The sequence below is a fragment of the Abrus precatorius genome, unplaced genomic scaffold, assembly GCF_003935025.1.
Source record: "Abrus precatorius isolate BTA unplaced genomic scaffold, Abrus_2018 Scaffold4, whole genome shotgun sequence".
Classification (NCBI taxonomy): domain Eukaryota; kingdom Viridiplantae; phylum Streptophyta; class Magnoliopsida; order Fabales; family Fabaceae; genus Abrus; species Abrus precatorius.
In genome coordinates, this window is record NW_020874384.1 from 2,601,978 (window position 1) to 2,629,079 (window position 27,102).

The 27,102-nt window shown below is 34.0% G+C and overlaps 3 protein-coding genes and 1 non-coding gene across 6 annotated transcripts; 1 reads left to right on the plus strand and 3 right to left on the minus strand.

The window, feature by feature from the left end:
- The first annotated feature begins 8,902 nt into the window (after positions 1-8,902).
- LOC113865724 (coatomer subunit gamma) lies at positions 8,903-15,678 on the plus strand. Of its 3 annotated transcripts, XM_027500450.1 has the most exons (19): positions 8,904-8,940; positions 9,038-9,144; positions 9,503-9,600; positions 9,685-9,735; positions 9,867-9,980; positions 10,094-10,294; positions 10,377-10,478; positions 11,843-11,950; positions 12,027-12,260; positions 12,524-12,774; positions 12,889-13,060; positions 13,146-13,301; positions 13,419-13,469; positions 13,610-13,750; positions 13,828-14,025; positions 14,123-14,254; positions 14,338-14,511; positions 14,709-14,948; positions 15,172-15,678. In XM_027500450.1, the coding sequence occupies exons 2-19, from the start codon at positions 9,099-9,101 to the stop codon at positions 15,364-15,366; spliced, it is 2,664 nt and encodes an 887-aa protein (XP_027356251.1). In that variant the 5' UTR covers positions 8,904-8,940; positions 9,038-9,098; the 3' UTR covers positions 15,367-15,678. The 3 variants fall into 3 exon arrangements, 2 of the variants coding, with proteins under 2 accessions (XP_027356250.1, XP_027356251.1); XM_027500449.1 differs by having other exon boundaries at positions 8,903-9,144; positions 15,172-15,677; XR_003505007.1 differs by having other exon boundaries at positions 8,904-9,144; positions 14,123-14,511; positions 14,634-14,948; positions 15,172-15,677.
- A 730-nt stretch (positions 15,679-16,408) lies between these two features.
- On the minus strand, positions 16,409-20,068 carry LOC113864875 (guanine nucleotide-binding protein subunit beta-2-like). Its single transcript, XM_027499069.1, has 6 exons — positions 19,735-20,068; positions 19,507-19,601; positions 18,915-19,339; positions 17,553-17,910; positions 17,326-17,439; positions 16,409-16,790 (listed from the first exon to the last, which is right to left on the minus strand). The coding sequence occupies exons 1-6, from the start codon at positions 19,838-19,840 to the stop codon at positions 16,755-16,757; spliced, it is 1,134 nt and encodes a 377-aa protein (XP_027354870.1). The 5' UTR covers positions 19,841-20,068; the 3' UTR covers positions 16,409-16,754.
- A 1,417-nt stretch (positions 20,069-21,485) lies between these two features.
- TRNAE-UUC lies at positions 21,486-21,557 on the minus strand. Its single transcript has one exon. It is a non-coding gene; the product is annotated as a tRNA-Glu (tRNA).
- A 1,444-nt stretch (positions 21,558-23,001) lies between these two features.
- Positions 23,002-26,745, minus strand: LOC113865291 (glucan endo-1,3-beta-glucosidase 7-like). Its single transcript, XM_027499747.1, has 5 exons — positions 26,465-26,745; positions 25,391-26,055; positions 23,733-24,065; positions 23,340-23,625; positions 23,002-23,187 (listed from the first exon to the last, which is right to left on the minus strand). The coding sequence occupies exons 1-5, from the start codon at positions 26,532-26,534 to the stop codon at positions 23,150-23,152; spliced, it is 1,392 nt and encodes a 463-aa protein (XP_027355548.1). The 5' UTR covers positions 26,535-26,745; the 3' UTR covers positions 23,002-23,149.
- Between the last annotated feature and the right edge of the window lie 357 nt (positions 26,746-27,102).

A 27,102-nucleotide genomic window follows, 5' to 3' on the forward strand; every position in this document is an offset into this window, starting at 1 on the left:
TGCTTTTCATGCTTGAAACAGCTCACAAGATCACCAATGTTATCTTTGGTTGCCCTATACATTTTTCTCAACTCTTTCATAGTCTCCACAAGTTAATCAATGACACCATCAACTCATGTAGTTCTCTTCCTTTTTCCCTTGAAGTAGAGGCAGAACTTTGACCATTATGAGTAGAAGATTGGCCTGGAGATTGAGTTTGAGTCCCAGCCACAGAACCAATAGAAGTCTCTTCAATGTGGATTTCATCATCCATAGTTACATAATCTTCTTCTACCATTTCTTTATCCATTGCCTCAACAGAATCAAAAGGATCTTCGATATCTTCTCCATTAGCCATGTCTTTTCTATAAACTAATGTCAAGTTATCATAGTGAAGGAATGACTTATTGTACAATCCTTTAGCATTTGTATGTGACTATAGTCCAACATAGCAAAAGTTACAATAAGTTAATAACAAAATGATCACCCATTCATCAAAGATAGACTTCTTCACAACTATCTTATTTTCATCATTCTATCCAAATAAATCTACTTGCTTTTAACATTTTAGGTATAGCACCATATTGTTTCTTAAGATTCTTTGTAACACCTTCATTTTTTTTTATCTAAATAAACAAATTTTTATGTGAATAGAAAATAATTTACTTAGTTTCATTCTTAAACTCCATAGTAACATAACAACAAAATTTACAAATCTCTTCTTGCAAAAGTTTCATATTATTCCAAGGGTAAAATTTTGAAACTTGAGATAATTGTATAAAATTTAACTTTATTTTAACAGAACATGTAGTTCACTACGAATACATATAAAATTAGAATTTTTACTAGGAACGTTAAGGAAATAATTTCAACAAAATTGACCCAAGTACCATAAATTCTAAATCCGGCCTTTAAAATCCTTTATACAGTTTAGTTATCACAAATTACAATTTGAATAAAATAGTACAATTTCTCAAACATTTTTAATCTCTATAGAGCAACCTTCCCTTCAATACCTTTGGACTATGATTCTAGGACGGGCAAATACCTTTCTTTCTTGACATCCATCAACTAAAAATGTTAGTAAGGGTGAGTATCTCCCGCTCCACTAAATCTCTGGTTTAACATAAATAAATACTCACATGCATATACAATATTTAACAATATACCAATTGACATGGATTAAATCAACAATAACACTCAAATCATCCAAGTTATTATTACAAAAGAGCACGCACAGAACAAGCCATCAATCATACTCATCACTTCAGATCATTCATCTTTTTACTAATTTGCATGCCATACTACACGTATTATACTACGTCAATCAGCATGTCATAACACATGTGCCTTAATAGCACCCGTCGATGTATTACAACACATATATCATAACAACACCAACCGACATGTTACAATACATATATTATGATTGTACAATTTCTATACTAATTCATACATATCACACATTCACATTCACATTTAATGCCCCTGGGATCCCTTGAGGACTTCACAGTTTAGATAGTCGTCGGTTAGCCGCAGCAACACGGATACACGTGTGTTGATCCAGCTCCTTCTAGCAAAGGCATAATTAGGAATCTCGTCAGGAAATGAGTGTGTGGCCTGTGAATGCTTTTATTTTCAGCAAATCATTGTGCATTATCCACACAAGCATTCATCATTCTCATTTTCCCAAGATTTCTCAAATCTTCTCCGGACTCTATACTCCCAGTTGTATCACTGTAGCTATCTAAACTTACCACCACATTTCTCATTTTTTCCACACTCTTTTATAAAGCAACGAGTCATAATACGTAAACCTTAACTAAATAATTTGAAGTATTACAATACATATATTATGAGTACATCCTTTAGACCGTACCATAATACCTGTATTGCAATTACATCCATTCATCTATCCTGACTCCCGTATTACAATTACTCTTTCCAGCATTTCATTCACATTCATATTTGCATACGACACACAGTGTCCACATTCAATCACAGCACACGGCACACAACCTATATTCATTTTTAACAACATTCAATATGTCATCTACCCCCATTTATAACCATTTGCTTTATTCAATCATCGACATGCTCACACGCACTTGCATTTATGTCACCGGTTCACTCATTTGGCATACTCCAATTATTAAACAACACATATACAATAATCATGTCATTCATCATGCAAGCATTATCAACCAATCTCAACATACCTTTATCATCATTTAATATTCATCCAACACATAAATTTATCACACAAGTTCACATGTCACACAATCAATACAAGGTGCCGGAGGTCGGACACCTCTGGGTTCAACCCAGTCGTACAATCCATCACTCACATTTCTCAATAATAGCCATAAAGTCATCTATCCTAAGGTTGGGCATTATTCTAACTACTCCCAAATGATGTTTTCGCATTAAAAGTGTAATATTCCTTCAAGAACAGATTTATTCACAGCCTTTATTACAATTTACATTTAGATAGTAAACAAAATAGTTACAAATCACTCATTTTAGCTACCCAAAAAAGGTTAGGGTTTGGAATTTACTCCCCTTACATTAGAATGGAGACCCACCACTAAATCAGTGGTAGAATAGCTCCCCACACGGATCCTTCATCCCTAAACCATAGAAATTCCCATGAGAAACTGAGAATACAAGAAGATAGGGTGAGAAACTGAAACCCTAACTTATAAACTTACCTCCAAGCATCCCAAACTTGATTTCAACATTTAATCTAGCTTCCAAATGGCTTTGGAAGCAATTTAATCGGTAGGAATGGGTTGGGAGTAGAGAGAATTGAAAGGATTTCAAAGGGCAAGAGGAGATATAGGTTTCCTGAACCCTAAACCCTTCAAATACCCCTCTAATTGTGACACGCTCGCTACAACAAGACTGCACCCTAAACTGTCGCTTTGTTGTTGCAGTGAGGACATCTCGCTACAGCAAGAAGGCGACGGTTTCACGCCTTCTTCCCAGAACTCTCTCGCTCCAGCGAGACATCTCTCGCTGCAGCAAGAACACCCTACACCTGACACTTAGCCAATTTTTCAATCAGGTCTCAAACATATTCAAACACACTTGTACGCATCCATAATCATCTCACGCATTTACACCATCACCTAATACACGTCCTCATCAATAATCAATCATACAAACACGTGGAAAACCTATATATATCCATGTATAGTAAATTAAATATTTTTACCAAAAAATCCGGGCGCGTTACATTCTTAACTCTTGATTCAATATGTAGGGATGCCATCAAGCCACAACCTTGCATCTTTTGGTGAATCCCCTTCTCCAATTATTTGGTATATCTAGCTTTGAATGTGCCATTGTCTCTAGCCCACTTTTTACAAGCAATAAGCTCCAATAAGCATTCCACAAGTGCTTTATCTTCTGCTTGACTCCATTAGTGCTTCTTGCCAATCGAACTTGGTTGGCTTAATTCCCAAATGGTCTTTTGCAAAACAAGCTCATAATGATAAATAATGATTCAAATAATTTATAAAAAAAATTTCATAAAGAAATTAACATCAATCACTGGTATAAAGTAATTTAACATAAAGAAATCAATCTTAGAAGTCCTTACAAACAATGTTAAACAACCTCATAAAGAACCATATAAAGAAATCAATTTTAAAAGTCTATACAAAAATTCATAAAGAATTTAACAACAATCACTAGCATAAAGTAATTTAACAATTTAAGATTAGCTTCCTCCCTAAGCATTGAACATCTTTGTTGTAAGATCATCCCTCCAAGTACTCCAAGCATCGCTTGTCTCAATATGTGTAATTCTTTCACCAAGGATGACATCATTATTCTCAACTTCAGCACCCATTATTTCACTCTCTAATGGATCTACTGACATCTCCCTTCTTATATGATTATGCAACAAACAATAAGCTGAAATTATTCTTACTTGAGTCTTAACTGGATAAAAAAAACTTATTTCTCAAAATAGCCCATCGTCATTTTAGTAACCGAAAACATCTTTCAATTACATTTCTAGCAAAGGAATATTTCACATTAAAATACTCTTGTGGAGTTGTAGGTTGCGAGCTATGCCTTAATTCTTTTAAATGGTACCTTTGTCCTCTATAAGAAGCTAGGAATCCTTCTCCGTTCATATATCCAGCATCACATAGGTAGTAAAAACCTATTGTAAAATATGCAACTATAAATAATTTGATTGTCACAATATATAAAGACTTTGAAATGCATATTAATTATACCTTGTAGAACTTTTAGGCCATTCTTACGAGATACGACATCTCTTAGAACCCTAGCATTTGAAGCTAAACCCTCCCACCCAAGCAAGACATAAATAAATTGCATATCTTGAGAACAAACTCCCAATACATTGGTTGCTAATTCTCCCTTTCTTGTTTTGTATCTAGGTTTATTAGCTTTTAAAACATTAACCTTGATATACGTTTCATCTAGTGCTCCTAAACAATTCTACATTTAACAAAAAAAAAAAAAAAACAACCAGAATCACAATTATTGAAAAATTATAAATGAAATTATGATGTTCTTTTATTAAAATTTTTAAAATTTACCTTGAATTACTTCCACCTTCCGTCAATGCAATTTTCTTAAATTGGTTGAGGTTCTTTAAAGAGTTATTTGTGGCATCTTAAAATAGCATGTAAAATATAATTGAATCTCCTATTAATTGTTTCATTACTCCCTATGAATTGCCTCTTAATTATTCTATTTTTAACATCATGAGAAAGTATATGTAAAAAAATTGCCACCATCTCCTCTACACCCATATTTTTGGATGGTTCTAATTGACCCATTATTTTTAATAAATGACACAATGAATGAAAGCTTTTTATAACCATCCTTGTGTTCTCTACACATGCTCTATCAGACAAAAACACTATCCTATCAAAATTGACATCACGTACTAGACGCCTATCATATGCATTCCAAGTCATATTCCTTTCATGTCTAAGATAATCACTTATTATATATGCGCAAATTGACATTAACATCACAATATAATCATTTATTATTTCTACATGAACAATTAAACTTGTGATAATTCGCATCTTCTTTGTATTTTGTAATTGATCCATGAATTGCAAAATTAACAAATAACTCTGACACATAAAAACATAACAAAAATTAGAATTATTCTTTGTCTAATATTTATAACAAACAAAAAATGCAGCAAAGAAGGGTACAAGATATACCATACAAGTTACAAGAAGTGCAATAAAAAACTCAAAGAAATAAAATATACAGAGAAAACAATATCTCTTAATTCATATAACCAAACACCTAAGAAATAAGATACTACTAAAACAAATTACAGAAATTAAGCCTGCAACTAATTCACACAATATCATATATGAACAACCATAGGAAACAAATAATTATAAAAAAATTAAAATAAGGAAAAACAACCCTAGGCAAAAGAAACACAAAAAAAAAAAAAACAAAAGAAAGATTATGGAAAATACACATAAAACTATAAGCAAAAGATAATGATGAGAAAAAAAAAATGACACGAACCACAAACAACAACGTAAACCAAAATGGAAAAAAGAAAGAAAGAAAAGCAATGAAGCAACTATTATGAATTTTGATTATGAACTCAACATTTGATACAAATGAAACAGAATCCAATGAGAGAAGTAAACCATGACTAGATGTATTTTAATTTGATTTCTCACAAGTCACAAATTTTACAGTTAACACGCTCAAGCTAGACGTTGGACATAGGAAGAGGCCTATCACTTGATTTTAACTACAACAGGTGAAACAACAACAAAAAAATAAAGAAGAAGCAGAGCAGGCAAATAATGGCAATTGAGAGAAAGAAATGAACAAAAATAAGAGCACATGTTTATTAAAAAGTAGGAGCAGAGCAACTATGGAGGAGAGAGCATGAGAGAGACCAGTAAAGTAGAGAAGAAAGAGTGTGTAAAAATGATTTGGAATTGGTAAATTGAAATATGATAAATTAGGGCATTTAGATTCTTGGGTAAGTTGAGGATACCCACCTATTGAGGTAGGAAAATAAAAATTTTAATTTTTTCACAATTTAAGTTTTTAGAAAATCTCACATTCCCGAGAATTTTTATTTTTATTTTTTTGTATTTTATACCAAACATGAGTAAGAAAACTTTTTAAGTAATATTCTTGAGAAAGTTAAAAGATTCTGAATACCAAACACCCCTTGAGATTTTCACCCAAGCTGCTATTTTCCTTAAGCCATCATTAGACTAACAAGTAGTGCTTAAGAATAATCCAAGTCCCTTGAAAAAGGCATGCTTATAATCATTTATATTTTCAAATTTAACTAAAAAGAACTTATTATTTAAGTCTTAGATTTTTGAGAAACCATTTCTCTTCCAAATATGACCTAATTTTTTGTTCAAGTAATTGAAGCTTACTAATTTACCTAATAGTTTTACTATTAATATGGACTTCCATGGTGAACACATGCCTCATAATCTTTTAGAGCGATTTTTAGGTAAGGACAAAAACTTTTAAGTTATATTTTTGTTGTAATATCAAACTCCCTAGAATCTGACAAAATATTAAAATCCTCTACAACAAATTTAATAATCTCGTCATTCAAAAAGACCAGATATAAGTCTTTTGAGGTCAAGACTTTATCTTTATAAGACTCAATACCATAATGAGTATGGTTAGAAAGTACTTGGATACCGTGGTTGCCTTGAAAACCTTCTTGACTAGCTCCTTGCATATCCACCTTAGGACTATCAAGATCCACCACCCCCTTCTTCTTGCTCCTAATCATCAGGTCTTCTTCTTTTGAAGAATGTTTCTTTGCCTCCAATCTTTCCATCCTAGGTCCAATAGATCCTTGTCTATTTCTTAGAAAGAAACTATTATTGAGGCGCTGAGTCATTGCGCATGCAAGGGAAACTCTAGTAGAGGCACAATAAACACTTTCTCCTCTCCTCACCAAGCAAAAGTTGAGTGATTTTTAGTTTTTAAAAAATTATACTTCAAAACAATTGTATAAAACTATTTTTAAGAAGAAAATAAAAATAAAACTTATTTGATAGTTCAATTTTTAAAATTATTTTTAAGATAAAAGAAAAAAGAAAACTTGTTTGATAAATTTATTTTTGGAAACAAGTTTTAAAAACTAAAATAGAAAATAAGTTTGGTTTTATTTACTTTTTTTAATTTAGTATTATATATATATATATATATATATATTATTTTTTTACATTTAGTTTTAGTATTTTTTTTAATTTACTTGAATATATTTTGATATTTAAGTAAGAAAAAAAATATAAGATGTGTTGGTAGTTGTTGTGAGTAAGAATCTAATTTCAAATCAAAATCAATAACGTTGAAAAAAAATTAAGATGAGAAAAGAAAAAAATTTGAGTACTTATTAAACTTATACTATAATGTGTGATTCTTTCACATTCTCTTGAGATGATTTATGTGAGGTGTCTTAAGAAACCTAAACCCAACATGTGAGGTGCCATAAGAATCTTAAATCCAACATTATCACCATTTGCTTTTTTTCCTTAATTTACAAAAATGCCATTAATGAAAATAAAATCCTTCTTATTTTTCAAGTTTTAGGGAGATAAATGAAAAAGTAAAAACAAAAACACCCTATGAAATATTCTGGTTTTTAGTTTTAAAATTTGAAAATAAAAAATTATTTTTAAAACTTAAATTAACAACAAGTTTTTATGTTTTTTATTTTTTAAGAACAGAAAACTATATTTAAAAGGAGTGAACAAACATGCCCTAATTATTTCGACACAATTTTATGAAAACTGATTGAAAAGGTAATGTATTTCAAAAGAAAGTTGAAATATTTCAAGTCAAAGAAATCAGATAGAGATATAAAAAATAGAAAAATATCTCAAAAAATAAGTCAAAAGTCTTTTAGGAGCGGTTATTAACAGTTATCAATGGTTGACACCGACAAAAGATCAAGACATGTGAAGAAGATCATAAACAATAAAAATGACAATTACATACATACAAAAAGAAGTTAGGAGGAGCTCATGTGAAAAAAAATAAGCAGTTAGAAAAATTTACTATAAATAACATTATTTTCATAAATTTAGGGTTTATGACTTTTACACAAAAACTATTATACTCAAAATCTTTAAAAGACAAAAGTTCTACACTCTGCTAGACCGGCAACCAGAAAATCAACTAGTTGTGATATTGATCGTGAAAGTTGTATGTTTATGTTCAATAATCTAATTCTAATTGAGTTTGTTTCTACAAATATTTTTCATTTTATCTTTATTATATCTTTATTCTTCTTGTATTTTGTGTATTTTAAATTTATGTTTTTCTACGACATTTGCATGTTAAAAATATACTTAAAAAACTTAAAAGAGATCTAAAATTAAAATTTTAAATTACTCATTTGAATTTATTTGTTTAGCTAATTGTAAAATTTAACAATAAACAAGTTTATAATTTTTTTTTCTATTATTACTCCATTGATATAAATACTAACTAAATGTTGAAGTGACTTTTAAAGGTACACCACTCAATAATTTTTTTAATTAAAATATTGTATAACAAACTTTATGAATATTTATTTAAAAAATAACAAGTTGGATTTATAAAGATAAAACAAATTTAAATACTTATTTATAAAAAGTGGAAAACATTTAATATTATTAATGCTTTGTAATAATTTTTTTGTAAAATATTTTAATTAATTAATTACTTAACTTGAATCTTAAAGATACTTGATATTCATATCCTTTAAAAAATAAAAAATATTTTGTTAAAGATAATAATTTTTTTAATCGTATGTACTTTTAAGACACTCATAAAAAAAAATTATATTACAATGTTTTTAAATGTTTAATCAATAAAAGTGTTAATTAGTTTTAAGGCATAATATGTATAGAGCTGACGGTAACACGGTAATAGACAGCGGTAGTGTCCACCCAACCCAATCTGAGAGTACAACTACAAAGCCCTCTTTTCTCCTCCGTTTCGCATTTTTCTTCTTCTTTTTCTTCGTTTTTAAACTAACTTGAGTGGTGCACTCGCATCGCAGAGGCACCTCAACTCTCGATATTGCATACCTTTCAGATCTCAGAGATTCACCTCCTCCTCCCATGGCTCAGCCACTCGTGAAGAAGGACGATGACCGCGACGACGAAGGTGATTCCTTCTTCACCACTTTTCTGCTCTTCTCTTTCGCAATTCGATCTTCTCTCTCGTTCACCCTTTCTTCCCACTGCTGGATCACTCTCTCTCGCTTCCAGATCCAATTTTAATTTCCATTTCCAATTGCGAATGCGCTAGGCTTCGCATACATCACAATACTTGGATTGGATTTGAACTCCGACTTGCCTCTCCTCTGATCTGATTCCGGTTCCTCTTCGTTTAAGAAACTTGAATTGATCTAGCCATTTAAGTTGGAATTTCAATGCAGATCACTAATTATGTGCAATTGTTGGCTTGTTTGAATAGTTCTCATATTCTTTGATTAATTCGGATTCTTTTGGTTGTTTAACAGCTGAGTATTCTCCCTTTTTGGGGATTGAAAAGGGAGCTGTTCTTCAGGAGGCCAGGGTTTTTAATGACCCGCAACTAGATGCTAGGAGATGTTCGCAGGTTTTTATTTATTTATCTTTTGTTTTCGTTTTGTTATTCCATGGTTGAATTTGACGTTGCACATGTTTGTTATCTTTTTTCCAGGTTATCACAAAACTTTTGTACCTACTGAATCAGGGAGAGACATTTACAAAGGTCAAGAGGTTTCACTTTTGTCATTTTATTTCTTAAGGATTCTTGCTTGTTTTTAAATTGGCTTTGTAGAATTATGTTAGAGTCGTTGTTAATCCTTTATCATTAAATTTGTTCTTGTTGCAATTTCATAGATCGAAGCCACGGAAGTTTTCTTTGCTGTGACTAAGCTTTTCCAGTCTCGAGATCTTGGGTTAAGGAGAATGGTCTACCTGATGATAAAAGAACTCTCCCCCTCTGCAGATGAGGTTACAATTACAAATTCTCATACAATTTATATTACTAATCAGATTCATGTATATGGTATGTATATTACAAACTGAAATTCTTACTGTTGTATCTCTTTTGTCTTTTTCAAAAGGTTATTATTGTCACAAGCTCTCTCATGAAGGACATGAATAGTAAGACTGATATGTATAGGGCAAATGCCATTCGTGTGCTTTGTCGTATCACGGACGGAACTCTCCTTACCCAGATCGAGCGGTATTTAAAACAGGCAATTGTTGATAAGAATCCAGTTGTTGCAAGTGCGGCCCTTGTTAGTGGCATTCATCTACTCCAGGTAATTTTAGAAAATATTTGTGATTCTTCCTATCTCTACATTCCATTTATGTTCCTTGCTTATTTTATGTTCCCCTTATCAGACAAATCCTGAGATTGTAAAAAGGTGGAGCAATGAGGTTCAGGAAGCTGTTCAATCAAGGGCAGCTCTTGTACAATTTCATGCGCTGGCTCTGCTGCATCAGGTATGCTTCATGAATGGTCTGATAATGTAAGGTTTCTATTAAATCAAATTCTGAAAAAGCAAAACTCTGTCATTCTTCTAGATCATTTCTAATTCAGTGCCTCAATATAATTCATCTTTCATTGTGATCTGTAGCAAGAGCACTTTAATGCTTGGTCAATTTTTTGGTTTATCACAATTGAAATTCATTAAATATTCAGTATGAGCTAGTCTTTCATTATTTCCTTTTAAACCTGTTAGATGTAAAAACTCTTCATATGCCTTGACTTAACTACTTAAGCTTTTGTGATAGTTGGCTAGGTTCTTATCATGGTATCAGAATCTTTCTAACCAAATGTTCTGGAGTTTGATCTTTATTACCACCACTTTTCTATAAGTTCAATTCTAGCATAGGATAGATGGAATTGTGCACTGTCCATAATTTGAGCCCAAAAAACTCTTGTGTAAAGGAGTGTGTTAGATATAAAAACCATTCATGTGCCGTCACCTAACATCTTAAGCTTTTGGAATGATTGGTTCATGACAAAACCTTTCCACTGATTCACCAATAAAATAAATTTTTATTTAAGGGATTTGACTTCTGTATAAACTTATTAAGTAGCTGATTTTACCTATACGAAAGAAAGCAGAACTTGAAATACAGCTACAGAAGTTGATATTTGATTTCTTGGTTTCTTGTCCATCTTATGGTATATGCCGTCTTTTGTGACTGAAACTTGTAGTGCACTCCTATTCATACTCTTAGCTTCAACTATAGCAGCAATTTACAAGTGCCTGCATTATATAGCACCATGAAAAGTTGTGAAGAATGAATATCAATTGTTTTGCTGAATTTTGCCAAGGTTGTTTTATGCTTTCAACCTCTTGTGGTAAGTAAGTAGAAATTTGTCTACATTGATTGTATATAATGGTCTTTTGGAGTTACTATTTAAGCATGACAATGATGGAAATTCTACATCACATAATTTTGATTTTGCCATATGAGGATCCTACTTTTATTAGGATAGGAACCTTGGGAGAATTACACCACAAAAGCTAGCTATTGTAGTGGGAGAGACCAAGGCCTTATAAACCCCACATTAAAATCCCATACTTCCAATGTAGGACTCAAGTCCCATACATTGCAATTGGATCTTAACATCCCACCACTGATACCAATTGATAAGAACATTGGGAGAACAACACCACAAAAGCTAGCTATTGTAGTGAGAGAGCCCAAGACCTTATGAACCCCATGTTAGAATCCCATACTTCCAATGTGGGACTCAAGTCATGGATCTTGCAATTGGATCTTAACATATTATCATAGAAAACAAACAGATTTTTAAATGGAGTATTGATGCACAGTGGCTTACAACATTGCAGATACGGCAGAATGATCGACTAGCTGTTAGCAAGCTGGTTACCAGCTTGACCAGGGGAAATGTGCGCTCTCCTTTGGCCCAATGCCTTTTGATTCGTTATACAAGTCAGGTGTGTTTTCCTTTTCTAAAATAGCTGTCCCTGGGATGATAATATTTGCAGTCTTTATATAGTACAATATCTGCAGGTTATTCGTGAGTCAGGAAATAATACACAACCAGGGGAACGCCCCTTCTATGATTATCTTGAGAGTTGCCTTCGTCACAAGTCAGAGATGGTAATTTTTGAAGCTGCCAAGGCAATTACAGAGCTCAATGGTGTAACTACCCGAGAATTAACCCCGGCAATTACTGTTCTTCAGCTCTTCTTAAGTTCTTCTAAGCCAGTCTTGAGATTTGCTGCTGTCCGCACCTTAAATAAGGTTAATGTTCTTTAATTACTTAGATTTCAGTAGAGATACTATTTATATTTTGATAGTATTTGGAAAAGGATGTATGATAATCCTCACTCTTCTGGAGTGCGCATTTTGCTTTTTTGCCTGCTATCATTTTGGGGGTGTTGATAGAAAATCATAAAAAATTTCATGCTCCTAAATATGGTATTGTAGCTTTTGTCATAAGTTATGTGTCAAACTTGATAGTTATTTCTATTAATATTTGTTGAGTGTGGCTTTGAATGTTGCAGGTGGCAATGACACATCCAATGGCAGTCACTAACTGCAACATTGATATGGAAAGTTTAATCTCTGACCAGAACAGAAGCATTGCTACACTTGCTATTACAACTCTTTTGAAGACAGGAAATGAATCAAGTGTGGACCGTCTTATGAAGCAGATTACAAATTTCATGTCTGATATTGCTGATGAGTTCAAAATTGTTGTTGTTGAAGCAATAAGATCATTGTGCTTGAAATTCCCTTTAAAATATAGATCTCTGTGAGTATATGTCATTCTATAGGTTTCATTCCCCCAGATACTACATCTTTCATTTGAATACTTTTCCTAGATAAATTATCTAAACACTGCTTTCTGCCCTGTTATTATTTTCAGGATGAATTTCCTGAGTAACATTCTTAGGGAAGAAGGTGGCTTTGAATACAAGAAAGCAATTGTAGATTCAATTGTGATTCTTATTAGAGATATCCCCGATGCCAAGGAAAGTGGGTTGCTTCATCTTTGTGAGTTCATTGAAGATTGTGAATTCACTTATTTGTCCACACAGGTAGTAATTTTGGTTGTGTTTGTGTCATTTACTGTGTGTGGTTTTGGATCTCTATCTTTGTTGTTAATTTTCCTGTGTACCTTAGATACTGCACTTCCTGGGAGTTGAAGGACCGAAAACATCAGACCCCAGCAAATATATTCGTTATATTTATAACAGAGTGCATCTTGAGAATGCTACCGTTAGGGCAAGTGCTGTGAGCACTCTGGCAAAGTTTGGTGCTGCAGTTGATGCATTAAAGGTGTTACTCGCCTTTGTGTATTAATTATTTTCTCTAGTATATATCTATTAGATTTTTTATTTCTTTGGGTGTGATATTTTCAGTTTATTTAAAACCTCATAATTACTCTTTTTTCAGCCCCGCATATTTGTTCTGCTAAGGCGGTGTGTTTTTGACAGTGATGATGAGGTGAATTTCTCTGTTGTATCTTACAACAGCATCTCTATAATTCCATGGTTTATGTGATAATACAATTTCCAGCTCTGCAGGTGTCTAGACCTGTTGTTGATTTGATTTACATTTGGATGATTTTTATTTCTTGTATGCAGGTTCGTGATAGAGCAACACTTTATCTGAACACACTTGGAGGTGATGGTTCAGTCATTGAGACTGATAAAGATGTGAAGGACTTCCTCTTTGGGTCACTTGATGTTCCACTTGTCAATCTGGAAACTAGTTTGAAAAACTATGTTAGTCCTCTCCATTTTCCTTTCATTTCATTAGTTAAGGTCTTGGGTAATATCTCATGATTTTAATGTGAATGCAGGAGCCTTCAGAAGAGGCTTTTGACATTAATTCAGTGCCCAAGGAGGTCAAGTCTCAGCCTCTTGCAGAGAAGAAAGCCCCTGGCAAAAAACCAACTGGTTTGGGTGCTCCTCCTAGTGGCCCCCCATCTACTGCCGATGCATATGAAAGGCTGCTTCTATCCATTCCTGAGTTTGCAAACTTTGGGAAGCTTTTTAAGGTTATTTTACTCAATCCTTCTTTCACCTTCTATAATTTTATATTTACTCTCTTTATGTCTAATGCAATATGTATTCTGATGTTATATTTCTTACCAGTCCTCTGCACCTGTGGAGCTTACTGAAGCGGAGACAGAATATGCAGTTAATGTTGTTAAACACGTTTTTGATAGGCATGTTGTATTTCAGTACAACTGCACAAACACAATACCAGAACAATTATTGGAAGATGTAATGACTAATATAGATACTTTACAATTTCATACAATAATGCTACTCCATGTCTTCTGTATAATTTTTTCCCTCAATTCCAGGTTATTGTAATTGTGGATGCTTCAGAAGCAGAAGAATTTTCTGAGGTGTTCTCAAAGCCTCTCAGATCTCTTCCTTACGACTCACCTGGGCAGACTTTTGTGGCATTTGAGAAGCCTGAGGGATTGCCAACTGCTGGAAAATTTTCTAACATTCTGAAATTTATTGTTAAAGAGGTACTTGCCCCTTTTTATCCTTGCAGCAAAGTCTTATGTTTTTTTTTGTTGTCCTAGACCCCCAATATATATATTGTGATGTGCATGTTACAAGCATGAAGCTTTTTTTTTTTCTCCAGCAGGGAGTGTATCGAAAATAAAACCTATGATATTTTCTGGAAATCTCATCCCTGCTTCATACATTGGATATTGAACAGGTTGACCCAACCACTGGTGAGGCAGAAGATGATGGTGTTGAAGATGAATACCAGCTGGAGGATTTGGAGGTTGTTGCGGCAGATTACATATTGAAAGTGGGGGTGTCTAATTTCAGGAGTGCGTGGGAAAGCATGGGTCCTGACTATGAACGAGTGGATGAGTATGGTCTAGGTCCAAGGGAGAGCTTGGCTGAAGCTGTAAATACCGTCATCAATCTACTTGGCATGCAGCCTTGTGAGGTAAGCCTCTGATGTCAGTTGCTGCTGTGGTAAATGTCTGCCATTATGAGACGTTTGGCTTGTAACCATGCCACTGAGCAAGATATCTCTAACTTCACACATCTAATATTTTTTCCGATGCAAAGAATGGAGCATCTTTTATCAGGGTTGTTCATTAGTTATTCACTATCTTCTGGGAGGTTGATATATTCTTTTTCATAATTTTATTGTTCACTATTTGCAGGGCACCGAGGTAGTCCCACCCAATTCACGGTCACACACGTGCTTATTGTCAGGTATATTCATAGGAAATGTGAAGGTGCTTGTGCGGTTGTCTTTTGGACTTGATGGCCCAAAGGATGTTGCGATGAAACTGGCCGTCAGATCTGAGGATGAAACTGTCAGCGATACCATTCATGAGATTGTGGCAAGCGGCTAGTTCACTTAAGTCAGGATCTCGGCCTCCCTTTTTGTTAGTGAGATTGGTGTAAGCAGCCACATAGGCGTGTGTAAAGAATTGCGAAACCTTAACGCTTGGGCTTAGTATATGCAATTTATCGGTCACTCATTGCATGCTTGATAGACTAGGAACGATACTGACAAGTATCTCGTTGGGTGTCATGATTATACTTCATTTCTTTGTAGCAACTGTAATGCGAATTTTGGGGATTTGCCATTTGTTATTCTCATTGATTTGGATATTTGTTAAAACATCAATTGTTTAGTGCAAAGGATCCTTCTTTTAGTGCTTGAAATCTACGTTTTTTAGTATCATGATTGAGATGCACTGTGGTTCAGTGATGTAGATGTGCTGCCCGTAAAAGCTGCTTTCACTACAATGACCTTAAAGTCCTTTCCTTTTTTTGACATACTTAAGCGGCGAAAAAAGGACTCAAAAAGTAGTCAGACTATTCAATGCATATTACAATGTATACACTTGAATATATCTCAAGTTGAACCTGAGTAATTATTACACTCAAATAAAATGAAAATAAGATGCATACAGAATACTGGGCACGGCAGAAGCGGGGTTTGAGAAAGCTCTAATGGCCGCATTCAACAATAGCACCCACATAGAATCACCAGACTAGGTAAGGCTCATAATTGAAGTGAGGTTACCCTCGTAGCTCTCTGAATTATGGTTTTACAGAACCAAGAAAGAAAAAACATCTATGGCGGTCACTGACTCAACTTCCATTAAAATGGGTGTTTTAGAGGAACACCATCAACAACTAATTTTATCTTCACTAAAGTCGGCTACCTTATTGTGTTTAAGAGAAAGTTGAGTGATTTTTTTATTCCCTTCTATGTAGCACAAATTATGGTAAAACCCACGGCAAGAAATTCTCATTGAAGTTTTAAGTAACAGCTTGTGTATGGATATTTCGTGTAAAATCCATCATGTTATACCTTTTGTTGAAATGTTAATAAAAATAATTTTATTTTATATAGTTTCGGACACTTTTGAGTCACTTCATTTTTTGCCGTAAAATTTAATAAATGCAAGGTAGTTCTTTTAAGCAGTACAAAATTGTGACAGTTAAAAAGGATTGGTATAGTGTGCTACGCTCAAGAGAGTGGAAAACAAGTCCTTCATTTTGGTTCAAGGTATAGTTACCGAAGCGGTTAGTACAATGGAAAGAGTACTAGATCACACACATGGACAAACAGACATTAGGATAAACATACTCGCTGCACTAGTTGCAAGGCTGAAGAGCTATATAACCTTTGCATTCCATGCTTTTAGTCTCCAATTTGATCATCACTGCTGGATTGTGATCAACCACAACGCCCTGCGAAGTATCGTTTTAGTAGCCCTTAAATGGCTTAAGTAGTCCTCCTATGCCCTCCAAATGCCCATATCTGCAAGAGGAAAGTAGTTAGCACATGAACAAGAGCTATCTCCATTCCACAACCACTTTTACAATTAATATGAAATTAAACGAAGCTCTTCTAAGTGATAGATGATATCCAGAAAATACCGCATCGGATGGTCACCCAAGTGAGGTTTATACCTGCGCCTCACAAAGTATTATATCTATGAACATATTAAAATCTATATAAACTCAGGTCCTTTACATTCATAAACGAATCATGTTTTGAAATACCAACTGCTCGTTAAATTCCGGCAAGCCCTTAAGCATCTGTCAACATGTTGCTTTTTCTTAGGGAAGAATAGGTGGGGGATAATTCCTATATATTTAAATTTTAAACAGTAGAAGAATGGAAGCATATAAATTCAGTTACTCTAATGTTTTTCATCCTCTAATCTAGTGGCTAATAAAACAAGAGTACAACACAAATATCAACCACAAATAGAAGCTAATTTCAAAAGTGGTAACCCAACTGTGTATCATTAACGTAAAAGCTGTTCAACAAGGCCAAAATGCATGCTCACCTTTAAGTTTGTGTCCCAGCTTCCTGTACACAAGGCACTTCCATCAGTTGACAAACCTAAACAGCTGATCCTGTCCTCATGGGAGTCTTGGAGAGATCCTAAATTCAAGACAACCTGCAAAGAAGCAAACACGTGTTCTGTTAAAAAACTAAACTGGTCTCAATTGTAGTGTGACCAGAAAGAAAGCCCCCTAAGGTTGCTGTATATTTCACCAGCGCACCAGGTACCTTTGCCAATAAGGTGTCCCAAACATAGCAATCTCCATTGGTGTATCCAGCAAAAAGAAGTCTTCCTGAAACAGAGAATGCAATGGAAGTCACAGGTGGGATGTCATTGTCACTGTGCTGCTGATAATACACTTGAAGTTGGTGTCCAGTCCTAATGTCAAACAATCTGCAAGTTCCATCATCTGAGCCGGTTCCAAATCTATTTCCATCTGGAAAGAATTTGACTGCATTAACATCTCCCTCATGCCCATGAAATGTCCGCACAGCTCGACTTGCCACACGAGTATCCCACAATCGAGCAGTTGCATCACAAGAACCAGATGCGAACAGTCTTGAGTTGGATCCATTAATGGAGATGCTGAGAAAAGATAAAGCAATATTATATTTCTCAAAAAGGATTTAACACTAACAAATACTCCTTTTAGTTTTTTTTATAAGAAATAAAAGACTAAATCACTGAGACAAAAAAAATATATATATATTTTTCATAAATATAAATTTTATTCTAAAAATATTCATGATATTAAATAGTGTGGTTAATGGCTTGTATATTTAATGACACTAATAAAAAAAGGTATAAAAAGAAATTCCCAATTAAGACATCTTAAATCTACCGTATATTTTTTATAATTAGAACCAAGAAAATACTTTATTTTGTTCCTTATAAAAAGGATCGGAGGGAGTAATATTGAAAAGAAATGTCGCATTTAACCAGTACATTGACACCAACAAGATTTCATAACTCATCAACATGTGTTAAAAAAGAAATTAAACTTATGCAGATGCTTTTCATTTTGAAGCTAAACTGGTCATTATTTTTGGGTCAATTTATTCAACAAATCCAAAGCAACAAGAGTAAGTTATTCTTGCCTCCCTTTTATTTTGCATCTCTTGCACAGCCTGTCAAGAGTTAGGGCAGAAGGGGAGGGAAATTAGTTCGGGATAGTTACAGTAGTTAGTTTGTTCGAGAGGATCAATTACACTACTATGCCTAACAGATTCTATAACTAAGACATTATCATGAGTGTAGGGAAGAAACAAATGACTGGATGCCAAGAACATTCAAATCTGCTGCACTGCCAAATGAATGTGCTCTTTTTCTCAACCGCAAGATTGAAAAGTGGTAGGAATCATATTTGACCATAAAACATTCATGATCTGACAAATCTGCTGGTCTTGCCAGTATTTTGGAGTTAGTTGTTAAGTTTTTTGTGAAGACACAGGAGTGCTCTTTTTGTAGATTTTCATAACAGATGGAAGGTAGACATCAGGCATAGTAAACTCAAAATACAAAGGAGGAGATAATAATTCACCTAAACGACAAATATTGGTTCAAATTGATTCAACAAACAATTGTCATACCTAAGTACATCTGCAGTATGTCCAGACTGAAATTCCCCTCCAAAGACAGATGTTTTAAGGCCAGTGGTAATATCCCATAATACACACGTCTGATCACCAGAACCAGTAATCAAATGAGTGTCTTCATCTGGAACATAATGACAAGAGGAAACATAACCCTTATGTCCACTAAGCATCCGAGAAACAGGTAGATTCCCATCCTTATCAGTAGTTGAATTTAGATTGAAGATAGAACAAACACTATCAAGACCACCGCATGCAACAGAGTGACCAGTTGGTGAGAAAGCACAAGTCATGACCCATGCACAAGGCAGCTTTATGGCATGAATTTTCTGCCTAGTTAGAGCATTCCACACTATTAATCTCCCATCTTGAGATGCACTAACAATCTGATTCCTTTCAGAAGTCCAGTCCAATGAATACACCTGCAAATTTGAAAGGAACATGAAATCAAAATAAAATCTGCAAACCTGATGGTTAGAAGAAATCCACAACAAACTCTGGACACATCACTAAATAGTATATGAAAACATGATGATTCTTGCTATGTCCACTATCAACATTCACAAATGAAAGAAAAGAAAAAGGGTACCTTTCCTGTATGACCCTGCAACGTTCTACAGCAAACCAGATCCGTAGGTCCAAAGCTGAGGGGTGTTCTACCCTGAGACCTTGCGTACCCAGCAACTGAAAAATTCCCATGAAACAACGAGTTCAGTTAGCAAGATCTAAAACCAATTATTAGCACGAGGCTACAAGTTCAACGTACAAATAAATGGTTTCCCAACAAATAAAAAAAATGAAAAGAAAAAAACTTTACTATCTGTATCAAGCAAAGAAAAACGCTTTTGCTTTAAGCGGTCCCTGAGGTCGTTGACAGTGAGGGTGGCAGCGGAGTGACGCTCCTTCAGCTCCGTAACAGACATTTCAGCTCCGTTACGGGGAATTCAATGAAGAAAGGGTGAAGCACATGTTGGGTTTTAGAATGCAAGAAGCGAAATTTAAATGGTAAAAATCATGGGAAAGGCGAATTGTGAGATGCGTTTGGATTCTCTCTTCTCAGAGGAGAAGAAGAGAAAGGGTTGGTTCTGACTTGTGACGCTGCTGTTGATGAATGCAGGGAAAGGAATCGTTTGCTGAATGAATAATAAACAGAACTGCCAAATGTTGTACTCTCGGCCCCACTTTTCTCATCTCTGTCTCTCTTCCCACGTAGGATCCTCAACTCCTCTCTTATGCGCCCACAATTTTTTTAGCATAAATTCTATCAATATTTTTAAAAAGAATGCATTTTTAAAGTAAAATTATTATAGATACAGTAATTTTTTAAAACATTTAAGCTACTTATTAATTATGTATTAAAATTCAAAATATTTAACTAAATGTTTACTTTTTTATGAAATTATACAATTTAAACTTAATTTTTATAAAAAAAATTAGTTAGAAAATAATCTTTATTTTCTAAAAAATTATTATTTTTAATTATTTAGCTGATGTGGTCCATAATATTGTTAAGTATCAAGAATTAGTTAAATCACGTCAGTTAAAGAAATTAAAAATAATAATTTACAAAAAATAAAATTATATCATAATAAAATATTTTATAAAAAGAAATCTAAATTATACAACTTTTGTAGGATTAGATATTTAATTAAATTAATTTAAAAATTATTAATTAAACTAAAACAGTTTTATGCTAAATAGTTCACGTGATGTATAATTACAACCATTAATATTAATGAATTTAGGTCTTCGACTTTAAACATATAATTTCATACATTACACTCTAATATTAAACATACCAATGTTAGTGAAAGATAACCTTTTTTGCACTTCAAAATCATTTTTAATTAAAAAATTATGTCCATGATTTAGTTATTAGGTAACAAGGGGTGCGATTAGTTAATAGTCAGTAACTTCTTATTAACTTATTAGTATTAAATAATGTTTCTATTGATTAATAGGGTAAATGAAAACAGCGCCAAGTTTTTCATTAGATGAAAAATAGAAGGAACAAAATAAGAATATTAAGTTCAACTTAGTTTCAACTTTAGGCCCCGTGTAAGAAAAAAAAGAACAAGAGGTTAGAATGCTACTTCTGTCGTTGACTTGTGTATCCTTTTACACTTTCCTCACCAACCTCCAATTCCATAACACAAATTAGGATAGACATGCAGCCTTGCCACTTCAACATGAGCTTTATAGTTCCAATTCTATAGAATAAACTAAAAAGTGAGAAGTGGATTATTTATAATTGCATTGTCTCATCCGAATGTCAAAAAATTCAACCTACCATTTTGGGGTTGACCTTGTGTGAAATTGCTTAAAAGTGTATATCTTATCATACTTTCCTAATAGGCCACGAAATTATCCCCATTTCTTTATAATTTTCAATATCTACCCACTAATCATCAGAAAAGACAAATCCCATGGTGGACAATGAGCATGCGTATTGAGCACTTTGTTGACAGTAAAACTTTGCATTTAACACGGAAGCTCTAATTTCTCTTCTCTTTATTGAAGCCAAGTAACTCAGACGAATTACAGAATGCAAAAATAAAAAAGCTGCATTTCCGTTGCCGGGAATCGAACCCGGGTCTCCTGGGTGAAAGCCAGACATCCTAACCGCTGGACGACAACAGAAGATAATATTAAGTGATTTTAATTTATATATAAATATTAATATTTTTTTAACTTTTTTTTCTGTTCAATCAAACAATAATGTCTCAAAGCCCAACCAACAAGGGAGGCAGGCCCAGCGGGTACAAAACATGGAACAAGCCCAAGACAAAAAAAACAATGGAGCAGTACAAAAGGAAGGAACGAGATAATCAGACTTTGAATCCTAAATCTTGAGAATTTTCACATCCTTTCAAAAAAAAGGTAGGAAGGGACAAACAAGTATGCTAACTTAGATACAACAAATCTAAATTGAGTATTGAGGTTGAATATACCTTTTTGAGGTGAAGAAGCATATTTATTAGCGAATCAAGCCCTTACGAGTCACCCCCTCGATAAAATGATTTTTTTACACTACATTATGCACAGTATCTGAAATATACAAATTTACGCCGTGCAAAAAACACAAAGATATTGTTAACTATACATTAAAAAAACTCCTATGCAATAATAACTCTTATAATATACTAATTTACCAATTGATAAAAGCTAGAGGCAGAAACACATCAAATCACAGAAACCCCACGTCAACCAAGGCAAATATTTGAGTCCTTGTCATGAGCATGAACATATCTGCATCTACTCATAGAATCAAGAAAAAAACAAAACAGAAATTTGGAACTTTTTAAGATTTTAAAAATTGAAACATGCCTGTTGTTCACAGAGATTGGATCTGAATCCTGAATTCAGCCATTGGATTTAGATAATAATAGCACCTACTACACCAAAAGATTCCCTTTCTGCGTTTCTTTTTTATTTCTGGTTATCATTTTTGTTTTTCTCGTTTGGATAGAGTCATGAGGGCCCAAATTAGCCCACCTTTTATCATAATTAGTGCAGTTATTTCAACCATTAAGAATTAATTGTATGTAATTATATATAATTGTTTTTATTTATTTTTTCTATATACTTGTATCCTAAAAGTATACACAGAGATGCATTTTAAGGTTCTTGTTGATATGTTAAAAATATTAAATTAAATAACCAACCTAGGTAAGAAACAATAGAAAATTATTGTGGTACAAACATTTAATACAGTATACGTAATTTTTTTAGGTCAAATTTTGAATCTTTCAAAAGTATTATTTCGAGGTTCATAGCATTATTTACTATTTAAGTATTTAGTGCTTTACACAAGAAGAAGAAAAAAGAAATGTAAGTGTATATGTATAATAATCATCAGCAAAAGAAAGAACCAAGGTACTACTGGCCTGAAGCTGAAGAGTGGAGAGGGGCTGAAGCAACTTTTTCACACACAACATTATTACAGTTCAACCACATGCTTATGAAACACTCCACCACAATCACATTTGGTAAGATGTTCCCACAGCATTTAATTAAATAAATAGGAGAGTGGGAACATATAAGAATAAAGGGCACAGAATTGTAGATACCATACACAAGTGAACGGGACAGGCATCCATTTACACAATTCATTGAAGCTATATATGATTGGAAGGCCGTAAATTAAATGGACAAAATATTAGAGCCTTATTCGTTAATTTAACTCTAATATAAATAATTTTGAAGTTGACACAAGCTGAAACCTTCCATTTTTAGGGACTCCCAGTGGGATAAACGCAAGCATTGTAACCTACAAAGAGGAGGAAAATCAAGTTAGATAGCCAACAGAATAATACCTTATGAAAGGAACCTACACCATATGTATATATCAATAGTTAGAACATTAAGACAGCTTTCAAAAAAGAAAAAGAAAACAACAAAAGGGGTGTTAATAAAACTTACTTGGATTTTGGGATGTAAGAATTGCTGATTGAGAGAAATCACAGTTCCATGGATTTCTACCAACCTTCTGGTAGTAGAGATTCATGGCAAAAGCGGCATGAGATGTTATTGTGTTAGGTTCATAACAAGCACCTCCTTGTTGAATTGCCCCACAATCTATGCCTTGGCTTCCACATACATAATCTATATTTGCCTGTAATTGAGAATCAGTCACTCCATCTTTAGGAATGCACCATTGCGTCACAGTTTTAGGTCCTGAACTAACTGGAGCTTTGGTTGGTGGAGTCTGTGGACACACAAAGGACACTTAAAATCATTTGAAATTCTCATGAATATTCTAAAATATCAGAAACATGCATATACATGCGCCTTAAAGAACAGCAATTTCTTCACCTTCTGGCTAGAGCTAGACTTGTCTAGGCCAATATCATATGCCAAAGTAAGATCAGTTTTAAACAAACCAAATGCTCTCTCAGATCCTGGTCCAGGTTTCAAATCCTCGTCATAGAGTGCAAATATGTATGTGTCCACAGATTTTCCAGGCATCAAAGGAGTCCCAACTAATGATCTAAGGTGTGCAATGAGGTTCCCATTATAGGCCTTGGCATTTTCAATACTGGGTCCTACTTCATTGCTATCTCCACGAGAGGGCCATCCTGTCTCAGCAACCACAATCTCGATGTCCTGAAAGCCCATAGTGCTCAAAGCAGAGTGCACAGCATCAACCTGCTCAACATTCAACCTCAATGTGGAAGAAAAATCAGGTGGGAAAACTGCACCAATCAACCAAATATAACATCAATGCAAGTGCAAGGGCTTAAAATTTCATCAAGAGTATTAGCATCATTTGCATTAGTTTAACAGCAAAAATTTTTGCACCTAATAAAGTTTTAACTATTAAAAGTTTGGTGTGTGCCCACAGACCCCTCAATATTATTATTTCGGGTCAAGTCTTTTTTTGTTTCATAACATTTCTATGTTGATTATGGATTCAAATTCATTGTCGCATACAAGACGTAAAGTTGCATGATTTTTACATGAGAATTTTAATTAAAGGTTTATCTAAAATTACGTAAAATGACCTATTAACTCGTACAAGTCTTAGAGCACATGCTACTTTTTAAAAGTTAAATAACCTATTGGTTCTCACATTTAGCCCAGTCCATGACATAAAAAGTAATCACTATAATAATGAGAGACAGAAAAATAAATGAGCGAAAACATACAAAATAAAAAAGATGCGCGAGTATGACTTTTCAACCTCTGTACTGTTGTACAGTAAAAAGCGAAGACAAGATTAGCAGCCCGTTAAAGGGCACATACTTTAAAAAGAAAGACTTGCAAGTCCAATCTTAATTTATCATCATAACTAAATAATTACCCTTTATCATCACGTAAAATAGAGTGAGAATTCAAATTATTCTCAAAAAGGAAAAATGTTAAGAACACTATGATCTCTAACAAAAAAAATATTTTAATTCCTAAACATTAAAAAATAACTTTAGTCTTTATTTAATAAGTAAAAGGTTAAAGTATTTCACATTTATAATTTTGAAAAAATATTTAGTGATTTCTTTTAATAAATAAATTGAGTTAGATAAAAAGTTTTTAAAGACTAAATTAAGAATTGAATAATTGTAAATCTTCTTACTCTTTATTTCTATAATTTTTTTAATTATTAAATAAAGAAAATATTTTATATGTTTTATATTTTAAATGTAATAATAATTAAATATCTTTATTCAATATTTATTTTATATAATAGTAAAAAACATTATTTAAAATATTGTTAGGAGGATATAGGTTAGCTGTTAAGTATTTACCCATTAATTTCAAATGTTGCTTAGGTACATATTTCAAAAATTGACAAACTATTTTATTTAGCAACTAGGCAGGGGAAAAGGAATAGAAAAATGAACAGGTGATTAAAGTCTCAGACAGAAGTGAAGATTATTAGACACGTGGCATGCACGTGGAGAACAGATAAAAAATTACGACATAAAAGAAAATTAATTAAAAAAGCGAAAAAGAATTTGGTAACTGTAACTGACCTGAGCATCGAACATGTTGTTGTAAAGCTTCCCGTTACCCTTGTCGACCCGACCCGAATTCGGTTGGAACAAGCAAAATGCTAGTGTTTCGGATCTCGGGTCGCTCTGGTAAGCGAAGAACGGATACGGGTTGATGGTGAAGGGAGATTTGTTATCCCTCTGAAACGCCAGCAACTGTTTAAGGGTGTTTTGGAGAGCTGGGTCGAATAACCCGGAAGATGGAGGATCCGACTGAGTCAACACGGCCATTGAATGCACCGTGGATACCTTGATCTTGCCACCGAGTGAGACCGAGTTGAGGGCATTTTGGACATTTTGAATCGCCGGGAGGAGCTGCGAGATGAGGCTCTGGTCGCCGGAGGTCATGACCTCGTTGCCGACGGTGATCAGAGTGATGTTGCTGGCAGGGTAGTAGGGCAACACGTTCGCGTTCACCCACTGAGTCGCCGAGTTGGGATCGGATGCTAGACTTGGAATGTCACCGTTGGCGGCGCCGATGACTATTCCGATGCCGGAATTCGCCAGGGCCTTGATGATCCCTGGATCAGCGCCGTAAAGTCGGACTTTTCCGATGGCCGTAGACTTGAGGAGCTTCGCCGTGGCCTCCGGCGGCGGAAGGTTGTCGGCAACCTGGCCGTAGTTGACGCCGATGAAGGATTGTGAATCTGCAAGAGTAAGAAGATTGAGAGACGCATGAACCTAAATCAACTATAATATTTTCAAACAATTTAAAAATACAATCAAAATTCAAAATTGAATAAAGGGTAATTCTGTTCTCAGAGAGCGAAAGGAACTCCACGGTTCGCTGTTAAAAAAAATACAACACAACGTTGTTTCTTCGTAGTTTCATATGTTGGGAACCATGAATTCCTTCATCGTTCGATTTGCCGAATGGGAAAGCTACAAAGTTCCACTTTCCCGAGAAGTTTCAGGGAGAAAGTTCCCAGAAAGTAACGTTGCTTTTTTTTTTTTTCTGAACTTTAAAAATCAAAAGAAAATTTTAGAAAAAGAAAGGCCATCCAAAAGGTAACACTAACGTCGTTACAAAAGATAAGGAATAAAAAGAACACACACCTACAAAGCATATTGCAGTGAAGATCAGGAAAAGGGAAAGGAGGAACGAAGAGTTGGGATGTTTGAGCATGGTGGTTTCAAGAGTTGAAGTTTCCACCAACTACTCTCTTGAGTTTAGCAGTTCGAACTATAAAAAAGATGTTCTTATAAAGGGGACTTGAAAGTGAAAGCCAAAGCCAATGGAAAAAGAAAAGAACAGATAAAGAAAGAAGAAGACCACAGCGATGGCGATGAGGATGGAGAAGATCTGGAAGGAGAATTCTAAGTCAAGAAAGAGAGTGTCCGAGAAAAAACGACTTCTACTAGCTGGATGGGTCCTATACTGTTTTTGATTCTTTGAATTGACGAGTGATTGTTGGGTATACGGTACCTACATTATTAAATATTCTTAACGTTAATATTATGTGCTATTCAGTAGTTTTTCTCTCTTTCATCTTTTAAGATGGAGCTAACCAATATTGCTATTAAAGAGGATGCTCCAGGTGGTTCTTCTTCTAACCAATATTGGCATTACGCCTTGAGGTCCATGCAGTGACGGACAGTTGCACCAAAATAGGACAACTTGTATTTCTAACCAATATTATGCTATTAAGTAGTTAAGATAAATTTTTACTACACCTAACATTCTAATTTCTAAA